Here is a 16,504-nt window from a genome sequence, read left to right as displayed (position 1 = left end):
ACATGTTAATGGAAATTACTTCACAAGAGTAGGGAAACACACTGTCTGCTCAGGACAGTTTCGTGTTTTTTTTCCCTACAATAAATATGTACTGCTTTTGTGTATGAAAAAGACTTTAAAGAAGAAAAAAATGAAAGTGGGCTTATGGTAGTTTCCTAGGGCTACGGTAACAGGTACCTGGGCTTAGGATTTAGACATGTCTTTTAGGGGCCACTATTCAACTGACTACAAGGCTCATATTCAGTGCTCAAATGTTTGGCTTTAGGAATGGAGTTTATAATTCTTCAATGAAATGATGTTACCAAATAGCCATGCAAAGTTGACAATTTCATTTAAAGCATAATTGCTTATAAATGCGTAAATACGTACTTTATGGATTCAGTGCTATAGGGAAGTACAATTAGGTGCTTTATTTGAGAACAAAGCAGAAAAAAAATCACCCTCCAAAATAGTGAAACTGGGATATATCAACATATTTGTAGGTAGTAATACCTTGCATACTATTTTACGTTGCATGCTATTTTACGTTGTCTTTAACAAAGGTAAGGAGAGGTACGTGGAATTATCTCCATTTTATTCTTGGGAAAATCAAATCTCAGAGGAAAGTCAAATGACATAGTAAGGAACACAGTGGGCCCATGTCATCCTGTGCTGGGTTCCATTCCTCCCTATCCACCAGGGAGAAGAATAGTCTGACCAGATCTGGACCACAGCTCTGATCCTTTGCATGGTTTCTTTTTTTAAAATTTTTACTAGTTGATACCATGTACTGGTAGTGATTTGGTTTCCCAGTAGATTTGTTTGAAAATGACTTCAAAGCAAGGCCTTTTTTCAGGTCTCCCAGGTGAGTTAGTGCTGTTATATACTTTAACATTTTCACATGAATAGAAGGCTAGTTAAAGTTTTGTTAAAGAATTACCAAGATTCTTTACTAGAGCTAACTGAGGATGCTTAGTATTCTACTAAGAAATCTGTCTGCAAAGTAAAGCACAGCCAAGGTTGCAAAATTTCTGTACATGCACACAAATAAATAGTTGGTGTTTCTGCAGTTTTGCTAAAGAGCACTTAGCAGTATCAGTGTTGAGTTGGTTATAGCATTTTGTTGATTCTCTTCTGGTTTTCACATTTAAATTATTGTTAGCTTAACTTCAACATTATGAATTTAGTTTATTATGGATTTAATTATATACAGTAGTTGCAATGTAGGCATAAACAGTGTTTTTCACCAGTTTTCCAGTAACTGAACTTGAAGGTGTTTATCACAGTTCAAATTTGAATCATCTATACTGTTATTTGAACAGATGTATACATTTCCCCAAATGTTGCTATATAGTAACATGTCATTGTATTACCAGGTTCTTTTCCCATTAGAATGGGAGCAGATGCTGTAGATAAGCTAAGGGTCCTAAGTGCGCAAATACGGCTGAGACCTTTTGCTATAGGGTAAAGTATGTTCATTAACAAACTTGAGTAGTTTGTTTCTTTTGGTAGTTATCATTTAATATAAATTAATAAATTGACCATATGCTATATCGAATTGTGTATGAGGTTGGTAGACTATGATTTAGTCCATCAGGACTTAATTCCTCCTGGGTAAGTAATAAAATTAAGGTGGTAGGGCAGATCCCTGACCTTTTATGATTCTTAGCTAAAAGCTGTGCAAAACAACGGTGTTTGCAGATCATTTCCGGACCCTAAAACTTTCTATTTAGTGTTTTTAAAACACTAAATAAACACTGCGCTTCCACTGCAGGGGGCACAGGTTCGATCCCTGGTTGGGGAACTAAGATTCCGCATGCCCTGCAGTGCGGCCAAAAAAAAAAAAAAAACAGAAGCCATGGATTCATGGATTCGCATTTAGACTTTACCCTACTCTGAAAACACATCTAATGATTGTTTTCTGGAAACAGGGCAATACTAATAGTGTCCATTGTGCTCTTCCCTCATTGAGATTAGCTATGTTTTCTTGTTCTGAGTCTCCTTCTTATGACATTTGGGAATCCACAAAAACACTATTTAAATATTTTTCTTGCCAGAAGTACAAGAGAAATCAGAGGCTAAAAGTTTGGCTGATGAAGAGGGAATTAAATTTTCTAAAGGCAGCAAGTAAATTTTTCTTGCTAATAGCCATTTCAGAAAAATTATATATTGATTATTTTTCTCTTGACATGAACTACATTTATGTTTTTTTTTGTTTTTTACCGGATTTTTAACTGTGGAGAGGCTCCCAATTAATTAACTAATTTTTGCCAATGTTTCTTTCGTTTTTCTTTTAGAATGGGAAATTGGTCACTGCAGTATCTAACAATACTGTTCAAGTGCACACGTTTCCTGAAGGAGTTCCAGATGGTATATTGACTCGCTTCACCACAAATGCAAACCATGTGGTCTTTAATGGGGATGGTGCAAAAATTGCTGCTGGATCTAGGTAAGGCTCTTTGATATCAGAAAATGAAATAATATTAGAACAAAATGGCCTCATTCATTGGATTCAGGGTAACATTTTCAGGACTCTGTACCTTCTTTGTTATTGTTATTTCATTATTGTATTCAAGTCTTCTTTCTGGTAAAGGTTTTTGATGACAAACTTGTGCTTCTATGTGAATTGAGGTATATTGCTTTGCCGACAGCCTGCTCAGTAAATGCTGGAAAAGACTGGGGAAAGATGGTAGTTGGATACAAAATTTTAAAAATTATTTCTGGTACAACCTAGACTGTACAATCAGGATTTTTGTTGTTTTTCTTGTTGCTTATTTGTCATAGGAAAAAAATGTAATTGATGAATTGCTGAGTTGGAGTAAAAGGCATAATGCTTTTAAAAATGGTTGTGGCTGTAATTAGATTAGCAAATAAAGGAAGCTTAAGATCTAACTAAGGAAGCCACTTTCTAAAAGTATTTATATTTTAACATATGAGAAATCTTGAGTTATGTTTTTAGCATCTTTATAGACCAAAACTAAAAGGTAATATGGGTGCCAAATTTCACATGTTGCTATAAAGAAATTATGGCATTTACTCATTACTTTGAAATATTTGGGTCATAGCTTTTGAGAGCCTTTTGTATTGACATTTATTGATGTAACATTACTCTTGTTCTTAGTGATTTTCTAGTCAAAGTTGTGGATGTGGTGGATTGCAGCCAACAGAAAACATTTCGAGGACACGATGCCCCTGTTTTAAGTCTTTCCTTTGACCCTAAGGACATCTTTCTGGTAATCATTTTTTTCCCTCTCTTTTTGCATTTTTTGTGAATATGTTTAAAACTGTGAGAGAATTAGCAGAAAGTTTCACACAATTGTTAAAAGCCTCTTTAATTTATCAGTTGAACCAGTCTCCATATAGTATTATGGCTGTAACTATAGAGAAATCTATTGTTTTATTCTGCAGGCATCAGCTAGTTGTGATGGATCTGTCAAGGTGTGGCAAATTTCAGATCAGGTAAGCTCATCAATTTGAATTTAAAGCTTTTTGCCTATTTCCATCATATATTGAACGTTACATAATGTATTATTGGACCAAATTAATAATTCTTCTTCATAGTTTGTTTCTTTTGAGTAGCATTAAATACTGGTTTTGTGATCAAATTCCCCAACAATCTAAGCAAAAGTAAATATGTTGAAGACTAATTGATTCTGTATCTAATCACAAAGGGAAATTCAGTCATTATATATTTATAAGCTAACTACCATATATTGGTCCCCAGGTGTTGGGGATATGAAAGTAAGGCATGGGCCTCACTTGATTTGGAGAGTCACATAACTTACTCTGACCCAGCCTGGTAATAGCTTTAAAGGAGGTATGAAGAAAATGCTTTCTGGATTGGCAGAGGGAACAATGAATTCTTCCTGAGGCAATCAGAGAAGGCTTGGCATTTCTTGGAATGATGTAGCTGATGAGAAAAACATCCCTCACAGATATGCTTCAGCTCATAGCCACAGTTTCTTCCCTCACTTTTGAACTATTTAAAAGGATTGACTTTGACACCTTAACATTTCGTAGTAGATCTCTCAAGTTTATTTTCATAGTTACTTTAAGGTTTTAATGTATTGGGGTTTTTTTGTTTGTGTACGTTTATTCAGTGAGTATACTGGTTGCTTATTCTACATAGGAAATACTCCTATTTGAGTTAATTATTTAAGACTTGTGCTCTTTATAACTGTGAAAAACATAAAGTAACTTAGGTAAATCAAATATTATAATTAGGTTAAAGTGAATTAAGTTGCTTTTTTCCGAGCTATCTGTCAGTTTGAAGAAACCACTTATTAAATGTACTCAGTGCTGCGTATCTTTTTTTGGGAGAATTTTCATAAGGGGAAATAAATTTTCTTTTTTTTCTTTTGGCATTTTATTTTTCATTTTTATTTATTTAAAAAGATTATTTTTCAGTCACAAGACTTACATGTTCTTTTTTTTTTTTTAAATCAGACATGTGCTATCAGTTGGCCACTGCTGCAAAAATGCAATGATGTGATAAATGCAAAATCAATCTGCAGACTTGCTTGGCAGCCAAAAAGTGGGAAGGTGAGTGACTCTTATTTTGTTTTTTGTTTTGTTTTGTTTTTTAAATATTTATTTATTTACTTCTTTGGTTGTGCTGGGTCTTAGTTGCAGCACACAGGCTCCTTAGTTGTGGCATGCGAACTCTTCAGTTGTGGCATGCATGTGGGATCTAGTTCCCTGACCAGGGATGGAACCTGGGCCCCCTGCATTGGGAGCACAGAGGCTTAACCACTGCACCACCAGGGAAGTCCCTTATTTTGTTTTAATTATATGTTCCAGTCCTTGTTATCTTTGAATGTAAGAATAGTTTTTTTAATTGTAACTATTTCATTTAGATTATAAATTTTTGAGCTCCAAGCAAATTAATTATTGAAATGCTGTAAGAAACATTTCAACTTTTTAAAGGTTCTTTTTTGAAGAGTACATTTGGCAGGAATGAATTTGTTTTACCTTTTTCTTTACATTCATGTTCTTTTTTTTTTTTTTGTGGTACGTGGGCCTCTCACTGTTGTGGCCTCTTCCGTTGCAGAGCATAGGCTCTGGACGCGCAGGCTCAGTGGCCATGGCTCACGGGCCCAGCTGCTCCGCGGCATGTGGGATCTTCCCGGACCAGGGCATGAACCCGTGTCCCCTGCATCGGCAGGCAGACTCTCAACCACCGCGCCGCCAGGGAAGCTCTACATTCATGTTTAATAGGGCAACTTTGGAAACAGTCTTGTTATATCAACTCTTATTACTAGTGTTTAACATTTTGGAGGTACTAGCTGATACACTTAGACAATAGAAAGATATGAGAGGTTTGAAAGAAGGGAAGGAGAATGCTCATTATTTGCAAATGAAATGCTTGTATACAAGGAAATCCCAAGAAAATCAACTGGGGGAAAAATATTACTAATAAGAAAATTCAGTAAGGTAGTTGGAAGCAAAAGTAATATACGAAACCTATAGTCCTATATACAAACAGTAGCCATTTAGAAAACATGGTGAGAGAAAATAATGCACTGTGAAATCAAAAAAGATTTTAAAATTTAAAAAAAAGATAAAATAAATAGGAGTAAACTTACCAAAAAATGTGAAAGAGCTATGTAAAGAAAATTTAAACATGCTACAAAGAAGAGTAAATGAAGACTTAAATAGAAAAAATGTATCCCATTCTTTTTCGTTATTTATTTATTTATTTATTGAGGTATAGTTGATTTACAATGTTATATTAGTTTCAGGTGCACAGCATAGTGATTCAAAATTTTTATAGATAATATTCCATTTAAAGTTATTATAAAATATTGGCTATATTCCCTGTGCTATATAATATATCCAAAAGGGTAAGCTAAAAAGCGTATTTATTTTATACATAATAGTTTGTACCTCTTAATCCCCCACCCCTGTTTTGCCCTACCCCCTCCCCTCTTCCCACTGGTAACCACTAGTTTGTTCTTTATATTTCTGAGTCTGTTTCTGTTTTGTTATACTTATTCATTTTATTTACTTATTTTTATTTTATTTTTTAGATTCCGCATGTAAGTGATAACATGCAGTATTTGTCTTTCTCTCTCTGACTTATCTCACTAACCATAATACCCTCTAGGTTCATTCAAGTTGTTGCAAATGGCAGCGTTTAGAAAAACACAGAAAAATATATCCTATTCTTAGAAATGAATTTTTGTTATAAAGATGTCAGTTCTTCCCTGAATTATCTATAGTTTTGAAGCATTCAATATAAAATATCAGTAAGATGTTTGGGGGACCAAATAGAACTGATTCTAAAGCCATATGGAAAAGCAAAAGTCTTGAAAAACAAAAGTGGTAAAGTCTAATTCAATCAGATATAACATTATAATGCTATGGGAATTAAAAGTGTGATACTAATTCATGAATAGACAGATATCTATTAAACATAGAGATAAATCCAGTATATATGGGAATTTAGTGTATTATAAAGGTGGAGAAAAGGAGATTTAATAAATGTACTGGCAAAGGGCATGAATACCAGGAGGTGAGAATTACTGAGAACCATCTTGGAGACTTCCTATCACATGGTGAATCTCATTGTATAGGTATTTGCTGTATCATCTTTTTTTTTTTTTTTTTTTTTGCCGTATGTGGGCCTCTCACTGTTGTGGCCTCTCCCATTGTGGAGCACAGGCTCCGGACGAGCAGGCTCAACGGCCATGGCTCACGGGCCCAGCCGCTCCACAGCATGTGGGATCCTCCCAGACCGGGGCACGAACCCGTATCCCCTGCATCGGCAGGCGGACTCTCAACCACTGCGCCACCAGGGAAGCCCTGCTGTATCATCTTTTTAACTTCTCTGCATATGTGAAAATTTCCAGAAAAAATTTATGAACTCAACAATATGAAAAGTAAAAAAATAAATATTTCAGTGTCAAAGGACAAATGATAAACTGAGAAAAAGTTTGAAACAATATGACAGAGCTAATTTCCTTAATATTCAAAGAGTTCTTATAAATCAATAAGATCCCAGTAAAAAGATGAACAAGGACACGAGCAGACAGTGTACAGAAAAAGATACACAGATGGCTTTTAACATATGAAAATACATGCAACCTTTCATACTAAAAGAAATGCAAATTGAAATATGATTTTCTATTTTTCATTTGTCAGATGGTCAAAGATCAAAAGTTTGATATATACTGTGTGGAAGAGGATGTGGCAGTTTTTATTAGAATGAATGACCAGTAGTACTAGTTCTAGGCATATATTCTATAAGCATATTTATTCATACGCACTACAGAGTATGTATAATGAAAATGTTGTATCGTTGTTTATAGTAGCAAAAGATTGTAAACATCCTGAATGTTCATTAATAGAGAACTGGTTAAATAAACTGTGGAATTTATTCCTGAAAATGGAATACTCTGCAACTGTTAGAATGAGGTATATCTGTGTGTCTTCACATGGAATAATCAGTCTTTAGATATATTAAAAACATCAAGCTGTAGAGAAGTAGGTATAGATAGTAGACAGAATGCTACTGTTTAATTGTGTGTCTACTTGTGTATAAGTACATATGCATTCTTATATGGTCTATGCTTATGTTTTTTGCCTTTGGGAAGTAGGAATAGGATTTAGGGATTGGAGGGAGACTTTCTTTTCAATGTATGACCTTTTGTGTCGTGTAAACTTTTAAGGGTACATTCTGCACTAAAGTGATAGTTGGGAAATCCAGTATGTATTTCTTCTTTGCTTATGAAACATTAATTAATCTAATTTAAAAAAATTTAAACATAGTTTTACTATTCATAAATAATACATTTTTCGTTTTTTGATAAGCATGGAAAGAATATGTCAGTTTTATTTTTTCTACTAATCTGTTTTTTGGAAGTATATGTAAGAAGATAAGTTTCCTTTTTCAAATATATTCAAAGTATTTTGGCTCTGTTTCTCTCCTGCCAGCAAATAAGATGAATTTTTAGATCCAAAGGGCTTATATTCCTTAAGAAATAGTATTAAAAATATTAGTGACTATAAGTTCTCTGTCTTTCAGTGCAAGTAATAATGATCATCTCCCATTCTTTTTTTTTTTTTTTTCGTGGTACGCGGGCCTCTCACTGTTGTAGCCTTTCCTGTTGCGGAGCACAGGCTCAGCGGCCATGGCTCACGGGCCCAGCCGCTCCGTGGCATGTGAGATCTTCCCAGACCGGGGCACGAATCCATGTCGCCTGCATCGGCAGGCGGACTCTGAACCACTGCGCCACCAGGGAATCCCCATCGCCCATTCTTTATCAAAATTTTAAGTAGCTTTCTGAGTTTTGTTAGTTGCCCATTAAAATACAAATTTGCTTTTATGTTTTTTAGTCTTATTTAGATGAATTTTCTGCTTTTTTTTCTCTATAAACTTAATTTAGTGTAAACTTTTGTTTAAATCATTTATCTTTCCTAATAGTTACTAGCAGTTCCTGTGGAAAAATCTGTTAAGCTATATAGAAGAGAAACTTGGAGTAATCAATTTGATCTTTCAGATAATTTCATCTCTCAGGTAGGTTTTGTAAGTGATACTTTCAGTAGGCTAATGGGAATAGTTAATGCATACTTTGCTTTAATACAATTACAGCTAAATATTGTTGGAAATGGAGAACAACTCCGGACTGCTGTGCATGTGTCCACCTTCTACCCCTCAGCCTTTCTTCACTTAGTGAATAACTAGTAGATAAGTCTTTGCTAGGTCCTATCTGACCTTTCTCCTTTGTGAAATTTGGTAAGAAAAATCTTTTAATTTATAAGAAGTCAAATTTAACCCTAGCATAGTATTAGAATAGGTAATTCTCACATTATTAGTAATATTTATTGTTAAGTGAGTTTCATTGAGACTTGTGACTATGGACACTGGAGTTTTAGAGCAGGAAAGGTTGTTAGTCTGTGTTTCTTTCTCTCTCTCTCTCCCTCCCCCCGCCCCCTTCTCTCATATATACCATTTTGCAGTTAGGAAACAGAGGCCCAGTAGGTCAGCAATGGCTTAGTACGATTCACTTCACTTCCTAGTTCTCTTCATCTTGATGGTGACTGCTAAGAGGATAACTTGCGTTGTCTTTCTTTCTAGGATAAAAGCATGTTTTAGCTTTTTCTTTTAAAATTGTGCTAGTGTAATTTTCTTGTGATAAAGTAAAAGCTGCTATTACTTTGATTGTTGAATATTATTGAAAAAGAAAGTTAAAAAGTAAGCAAACTTTGTCTTGCTGTTTATGTATCAGATTTAATTAGAAATTGCATACAATAAGGGTTATAAAAATTTGAATTTGGTAATAAAATGAGTTTTTAAATTATATGAAATTATTATTTATTTATTGTTTTTCTTTACTAGACCCTAAATATAGTAACCTGGTCTCCTTGTGGACAATATTTAGCTGCAGGGAGTATTAATGGTTTAATTATAGTTTGGAATGTGGAAACCAAAGATTGCATGGAAAGGTATGATTCAGTAAATCTTTTGTCTCTTTTTTGCTTATTTCTATTAGATGTTTGTTTTTTTTATTATTAAACATTTCAAATCTGCAATCATTAGATTGTTAAAATGCAGACATATAGCTGTGTTTATCAAAACTTTTTCTAACTAAAATTTACCTAAAGAAATGTATAGCTTATATTTTCTTGACAGTGTTTTAAGAATTCACTTTTTAATTTTTAGGGTGAAACATGAGAAAGGTTATGCAATTTGTGGCCTGTCATGGCATCCTACTTGTGGTCAAATAGCTTATACTGATGCAGAAGGAAATCTGGGAGTCCTGGAGAATGTTTGTGACCCCAGTGGAAAGATGTCAAGCAGTAAGGTAATAAGTAATAGGGTAGAACAGTTTCTTCGAAGTCTTTCTGTGGTCATATGAATTTGGGAAACACCACAAACTACATTACTTTCTTTGAAAATTATAATTTATGTTATTAGATGCTCAGTGATGCTCTATCACAAAGAATGTTTAAACTTGTTTAACCTAATGTTTCCCAAATACGTTTTACTAAGGAATTTCTTTCCCTCCATATAATATCCATTAATATTTCATGGCTTTCCAAGGAATACCTTTGTGAAAAACTGTAATATTTTAGTATCCTGGTGTTCTAGGTGTTTTTAGTTAAATAAATGTTTTATAGATAAAAATTAGTTAATAACTATAACTTAGTTTAGCCTAAGTTTTCCTGTCATGAATTCCCTTAACTCTTAGAGCTATCTATATACTTCTTATGCTTAGCTGCACAGCCTGACTGAACTGCTTTAAACAGGCTGCCTTGTTTTATATTTCCTTGTTTTTGTTCATTATTTCCCCTTAGGTGCCACTTTAGCTTGCCTGAGTCCCCAAAGATTCAGAATTTGGTAGCAGTAGGTACTTAAAAGTGGGGCCGAAGGGACTTCCCTGGTGGTCCAATGGCTAAGACTCCACGCCCCCAATGCAGGGGGCCCAGGTTCGATCCCTGGTCGGGGAACTAGATCCCACATGCTGCAACTAAGAGTTTGCATGCTACAACTGAAGATCCTGTGTGCTGCAACTAAGGCCTGGTGGAGCCAAATAAATAAGTAAATATTAAAAAAAAAATAAGTGGGGCTGAAAACAGGAGGGTTGATTTAACAAGCAAGTAGATCCCTCCAGTCTCAGCAACAGTGGGCACAGCTAGGTAACTGCCCCTGTATACATTCTGGCAGAAAGCTGGAGATTTATTCTCTAAGATAAGGGAAAACAGAGGTCACTGATCCAGGGACACTGGGTACAATTGAGTGGTGTTGGGTGAAGGAGGAATACTGTACTGAAAAGGATTAAATGAAAATGTATATACTTGAATGTTGAAATTCCCAGCTCACTTTTCATACTTGGCTCCCAGGGCGTTGTCAGCCAGTCTTATGTTTTTCAGGCAGGAGATTGGAAGATCTTTGGGGAATCCGTGTAAGAAAAAACCAAAACAGAGAGATTCTTTATTTTATTTTATTTTTATTGAAGTATAGTGATTCATAATTTTTAAAGGATGTACTCCATTTATAGGTATTATAAAATATTGGCGGTATTCCCTGTTGTACATATCTGTAGCTTATTTTATACAGTATAGGTTGTGCCTTTTAATCCCCTACCCATATGTTGTCCCTCCCCCCACCCCTCTCCCCACTAGTTTGTTCTCTGTATCTGTGAGTCTGTTTCTTTTTGTTATACTCACTAGTTTGTTATATTTTTTATATTCCACATGTAAGTGATATCATATAGTATTTGTCTTTCTCTGTTTGACTTATTTCTCTTAGCATAATACCTTAAGCTCCAAGTCCATCCATGTCATTGCAAATGGCAAAATTTCATTCTTTTTTTATGGCTGAGTAGTATTCCAGTATCTATCTATCTGTCTATCTATATCACATCTTCTTTATCCATTCAGCTGTTGATGGACACTTAGGTTGGTTCTATAACTTTACAACTGTAAATAATGCTGCTATGAACATTGGGGTGCATGTATCTTTTCCAGCTAGTGTATTTGGTTTTTTTCGGATGTACACCCAGGAGTGGAATTGATGGGTCATATGGTAGTTCTATTTTTAGTTTTTTGAGAACCCTCCATACTGTTTTCCACAGTGGCTACACCAATTTACATTCCCACCAACAGTGTGGGAGGGTTCCCTTTTCTCTACATCCTTGCCAATATTGTTATTTGTGTTCCTTTTGATAATAGCCATTCTGACAGGTGTGAGGTGGTACCTCATTGTGGTTTTGATTTGCATTTCCCTGATGATTAGCAATGTTGAGCATCTTTTTGTGTGCCTGATGGCCATCTGCATTTCCTCTTTGCAAAAATGTCTATTCAGCTTTTCTGCCCTTTTTTTTTTTTTTTTGCGGTACGTGGGCCTCTCACTGTTGTGGCCTCTCCCGTTGCGGAGCACAGGCTCCAGATTCGCAGGCTCAGCGGCCATGGCGCATGGGCCCAGCTGCTCCGCGGCATGTGGGATCTTCCCGGACCGGGGCATGAACCCGTGTCCCCTGCATCGGCAGGCGGACTCTCAACCACTGCGCCACCAGGGAAGCCCTCTGCCCATTTTTTAATTGAGTTGTTTGTTTTTTTGATGTTGAGTTGTATGAGCTGTTTATGTATTTCGGATATTAACCCCTTATCGGTCATATCATTTGCAAATATTTTCTCCTATTCAGTAAGTTGTCCTTCTGTCAAAGGTTTTCTTTGCTATGCAAAAGCTTTTTGGTTTAATTAGGTTTCATTTATTTATTTTTGCTTTTATTTCCTTTGCTTTAGGGTTCAGCTATGAATAGCATTTACATGGTCATAATAAATCTAAATACTGTAAATTGATCCAAGCAAAATGAGAATATATCTATATTGGGTGGACAGGAGTAGGAGAATGGTGTATATGCATACAAGGGAAGTAGTGGTGGTTGAAAAATGGCACCAAATCCTCATCTTTCTTAACAGAAAGAAGTTAGTAACATCTATTAAATAGGTAATTAAAACTGAAAAATCAAAAAATTTCACTGGAATATGATTTACAAGTGTGGAGGAAAGTATCAAAAGAAACAGGTGAGAGCAGAGAAGTAAGTCGGAGGCTGTGCAGAGGATTGTTTTCATTTTTATATTAAATCTTACAACACTGACTAATTTATATGCATGTCTAACGTTGATAAAAAAGAAAATTAAATTGAGAAACAATTTTTAGTTCAACAACAATGTCCTGTTGTATAGCACAGGGAACTATATTCAGTAACCTGTGATAAACCATAATGGGAAAGGATATGAAAAAGAATACATATACGTATAACTGAATCAACAGAAATTAATACAACACTGTAAATCAACTATATGTCAATACAATTTTTAAAAATTACGTGCGGTACTGCGCATCCGGAGCCTGTGCTCCGCAACAGGAGAGGCCACAGCGGTGAGAGGCCTGCGTACCGCAAAAAAAAAAAAAAAAAAAAAAAATTAAAAAAATTTTAGTTTAAAGGACACCTCTTATAAAACCTTAACCCTTCTATCCAGATTTGCCCACTCTCTCCTTTTTGCTTTTACTCCTCATAGTACATGTTTCTGTTACGACACCTCTCACCGTAAGTTAAAACCCTCATTTTTGATAAGAAAGTCCGAAAAAAGTTCGTGCAGACTCAGCGGCCATGGCTTACGGGCCCAGCTGCTCCATGGCATGTGGGATCTTCCCATACCGGGGCACAAACCCGGGTCCCCTGCATCGGCAGGCGGACTCTCAACCACTGCGCCACCAGGGAAGCCCCCTCCCGAAAAAAGTTTTTGACCAACTTGAGTGCATAAACTTTTAGGACTATGGATAAAATAGTTAAATATCTTCTTATAGCATTTATCAATAGTTATTAATTTAATTATTCAAATCATTTGTTTAAACATATGAATTTAGAAGTATTTTTTCTGTTCTCTCATTTCTTTAAATGTCAACTTTCCAGAACACAGTTATATGCACTTCCATCTAAAAGATTTGTGATATAGTCCCTTTTGAATCCATTAATGGTGTTCTCATTAGACTTTTATACCCAACTATAAGTTTCCATTGACTTAACATTGTACAGTTTTTATTCATTCTGTAGGAATAATTGTGATCCTTACAATGTATCTGCTTACTATTCACTTTTTATAGTGATCTCAAAAATTGTTTACAGTGACATCCAGTACTTGCAATGATATGTTCATATTCCTAGGAATCAATGATTAATGTTGGATTTATTTGCCACTTATGCTTTTCTTTTGGTTCTATTTGTTTACTTCTATAAGCATCAAAAAATACCCCAAAGACGAGCTTTAACTGAGATCATTTAAAGTAAACATCTTACCTAAGCAGTATCTTGTTCAAAATAAAAGTAAATGAGAGAATATCTTATAATGAGAGACTTTGTAAGGACTCATAGGTGACTTCTTTTCTGGAGAATGATTGTGAGGAATAAAATCTTACTTTATATTTGGGTATACACATGTATTTCTTTACATGTCTGTCTTATACTTCCACCTTATCCGTAGACTATAGGCATTTAAAGTAAGGACTCGGTCTTATATAAATATAATACAATCCTCATAAACATATTTGCTAATTATTTTTACCAAGGCACTTGCTTACTTGGTAGAGTTTATAGGTGCATATTAAAAGATTGCCTTTTGAGTAATTGTGTTTAACTAAGTAGTTCACTAATACTTTCGAATTTGTATTAATTTGTTCAAGGTATCTAGCAGAGTAGAAAAGGTTTATAATGATCTTTTTGATGGAGAAGATACAAGTAGTGCTGGTGATTTTCTAAATGACAATGCAGTCGAAACCCGCTCTTTTTCGAAAGGGATTATAAATGATGAGGAAGATGATGATGACCTCATGCTGGCTTCAGGTCGTCCTAGACAGCGAAGTCATATCCTAGAAGATGATGAAAACTCAGTTGGTATGAATTGACTTTGTGAATGTGATGATCCATCTTACTGATCAATATTTTCAATTTTTTATTAAAACTATTATTTAAAGTCAGTACTGGATTGGTAGAATGTAGCTATAGCATTAAATACGTATGTTGAAAAAGGTTTCAAAACAATGATCTAAGCTTCTGCTTTAGCAAACTAGAAAAAGAAGAGGAAATTAAACCCCAAGCGAGTAAAAGGAAGGAAATGATAAAGAACAGAATTCAATGAAATTGACGACCAAAAGCTATAGAAAAGTCAGTAAAAACGAAAGCTTATTCTTTGAAAAGATCAATAAAACTGATAAATCTCTATCCTGATTGATCAAGAAAGAAAGACACAAATGACTAATATAAGAAATGAAAGGGGTATCATCACCGTGTATTCCATAGACCTTCACTATCGAATATGATAGCCACTAGCCACTTATGGCTTTTGAGCACTTAAAATGTGGCTAGTTCAAATTGAGGTGTGTTTTAAGTATAAAATGCAACCAGATTTTGAAGACAGTACAAAAAAGAGAATGTAAAATATCTTGGTCATTTTTTACATTGAGTACATGTTGAAATTATATTTTAAATGCAGTATATTATTACAATTAATTACACCTGTTTCTTTTTACTATTTATGGCTACTAGAAAATTTTAAATTACATATGTAACTCACATTATATTTCTGTAAGATAGCACTGCTATTAATAACAAAAGTTTAATAGGTGAATATTATGAACAACTTTCTGTCCATAAATTCAACAACTTAGATAAAATAGGTAAATTCTTTGAAAGACACAGACTACCAAGCTAACTCAAGAAATAGGTAACCTGGCCGCAACTAAAAGATCCTGCGTGCTGCAACTGAAGATCCAACACGTGGCAACTAAGACCCGGTGCAGCCAATTAAATAAATAAATAAATGTTAAAAATTTTTAAACAAAAAAAAATAGGTAACCTGAATAGTTTGGTATCTGTTAAAGATATTGGGATTGTAATGAAAAACCTTTAAATAAAGTGACTGTTACAACTTATATGCTAAAATTAACACATTTGAACATTACCAAGTGAAATGCCAGTGTACAGTGGTAAGTTATGCTGCATTTATAGCATATAGGGTTTATAGGATAGCGCTCCTCAAATGTTTGGTTTCAGGAGCTCATTACATTCCTAAAATTTTTTGAGGACCCCAAAGAAAATTGTTTGTGGAGTTATATTTATTGTTATTTACTGTGTTAGAAATTAAAACTGAGAAATTTTTAAAATATTCATTTTAAAGTAATATTAATAAACTCATTATATGTAAATGAAAATAACATTTTTTTATGAAAATAAAACAACTCTAGAAAAATGATATTATTTTACCATTTTGCAGATCTTAGCATAGAAGACAGCTGGATTCTTTCATGTGCTTCAGGATTCAGTCTACTGCCATATATTTGTTTTTGTTTGAAGTATGTGAAAAAAATTTAGCCTCACACAATATGTAGTTTGAAAAAGGAGAAGTATTTTAATAGCCTATTGAAAGAATTGCGGATATTCTTCTTCGATGTTGCACCAAAACGCAACAAATGATAATTTCTTAAAGATTATTTGCAATGTGGAATCTGAAAACCTTTTGGTGAACTTTTCAACTCTATTATTACATTAAAATCCATTGGTCTAACTTGAATGGATCTTTTGCCATGTTTGATTTTTTCACATATGCATTGTTAATTTGGAAAATACTGTTTCCTGAGCTTTGCAGACCTTCCTAATATTGACACGTTATCCAGAATAATATTTGTTAGTATCATCGCCAATCTCATCAGAAGTTTTTAAATATTACAAAGCAGTCAAGCTCATGGTGGCAGATACACGTTTTTCACTATTCTGATTTTCGCTTGAAAGCTCCAATTTTATCATTGACCACAAATTCTGTCAGTTATTGTTCTTAAATGACCAGCTTACTTCATTTTTAAGAAAATGTTTGCCACATACTTGATAAACCATAGTTTATCTGGTATTTCCAATAAAAATGGTGTCACATGAAAAAATTAGCTAGTTCAGCTTACAACTCCATTGCAGAATTGCTTTTTCTTTTGAGACAACCATCACAGTTCTTTTTTTTTTTTTTTTTT

At 34.4% G+C, this 16,504-nt stretch overlaps 1 protein-coding gene across 1 annotated transcript in view; it reads left to right on the top strand.

The window, feature by feature from the left end:
• Positions 1–16,504, top strand: part of WDHD1 (WD repeat and HMG-box DNA binding protein 1) — a 61,695-nt gene that overhangs the window by 7,845 nt on the left and 37,346 nt on the right. The window contains exons 3-10 of the mRNA XM_007445979.1: positions 2,277–2,428; positions 3,101–3,212; positions 3,388–3,438; positions 4,426–4,521; positions 8,405–8,497; positions 9,320–9,426; positions 9,644–9,785; positions 14,171–14,381. Of these exons, the coding sequence (XP_007446041.1) occupies positions 2,277–2,428; positions 3,101–3,212; positions 3,388–3,438; positions 4,426–4,521; positions 8,405–8,497; positions 9,320–9,426; positions 9,644–9,785; positions 14,171–14,381 (964 nt within the window). The remainder of the gene's footprint in view (positions 1–2,276; positions 2,429–3,100; positions 3,213–3,387; positions 3,439–4,425; positions 4,522–8,404; positions 8,498–9,319; positions 9,427–9,643; positions 9,786–14,170; positions 14,382–16,504) is intronic.

This window comes from Lipotes vexillifer, unplaced genomic scaffold (genome assembly GCF_000442215.2).
Source record: "Lipotes vexillifer unplaced genomic scaffold, Lipotes_vexillifer_v1.1 scaffold43, whole genome shotgun sequence".
NCBI classification, from domain to species: Eukaryota; Metazoa; Chordata; class Mammalia; order Artiodactyla; family Lipotidae; genus Lipotes; species Lipotes vexillifer.
Note: the sequence above shows the minus strand (reverse complement) of the source record. Positions and strands in the feature narration are given on the sequence as shown.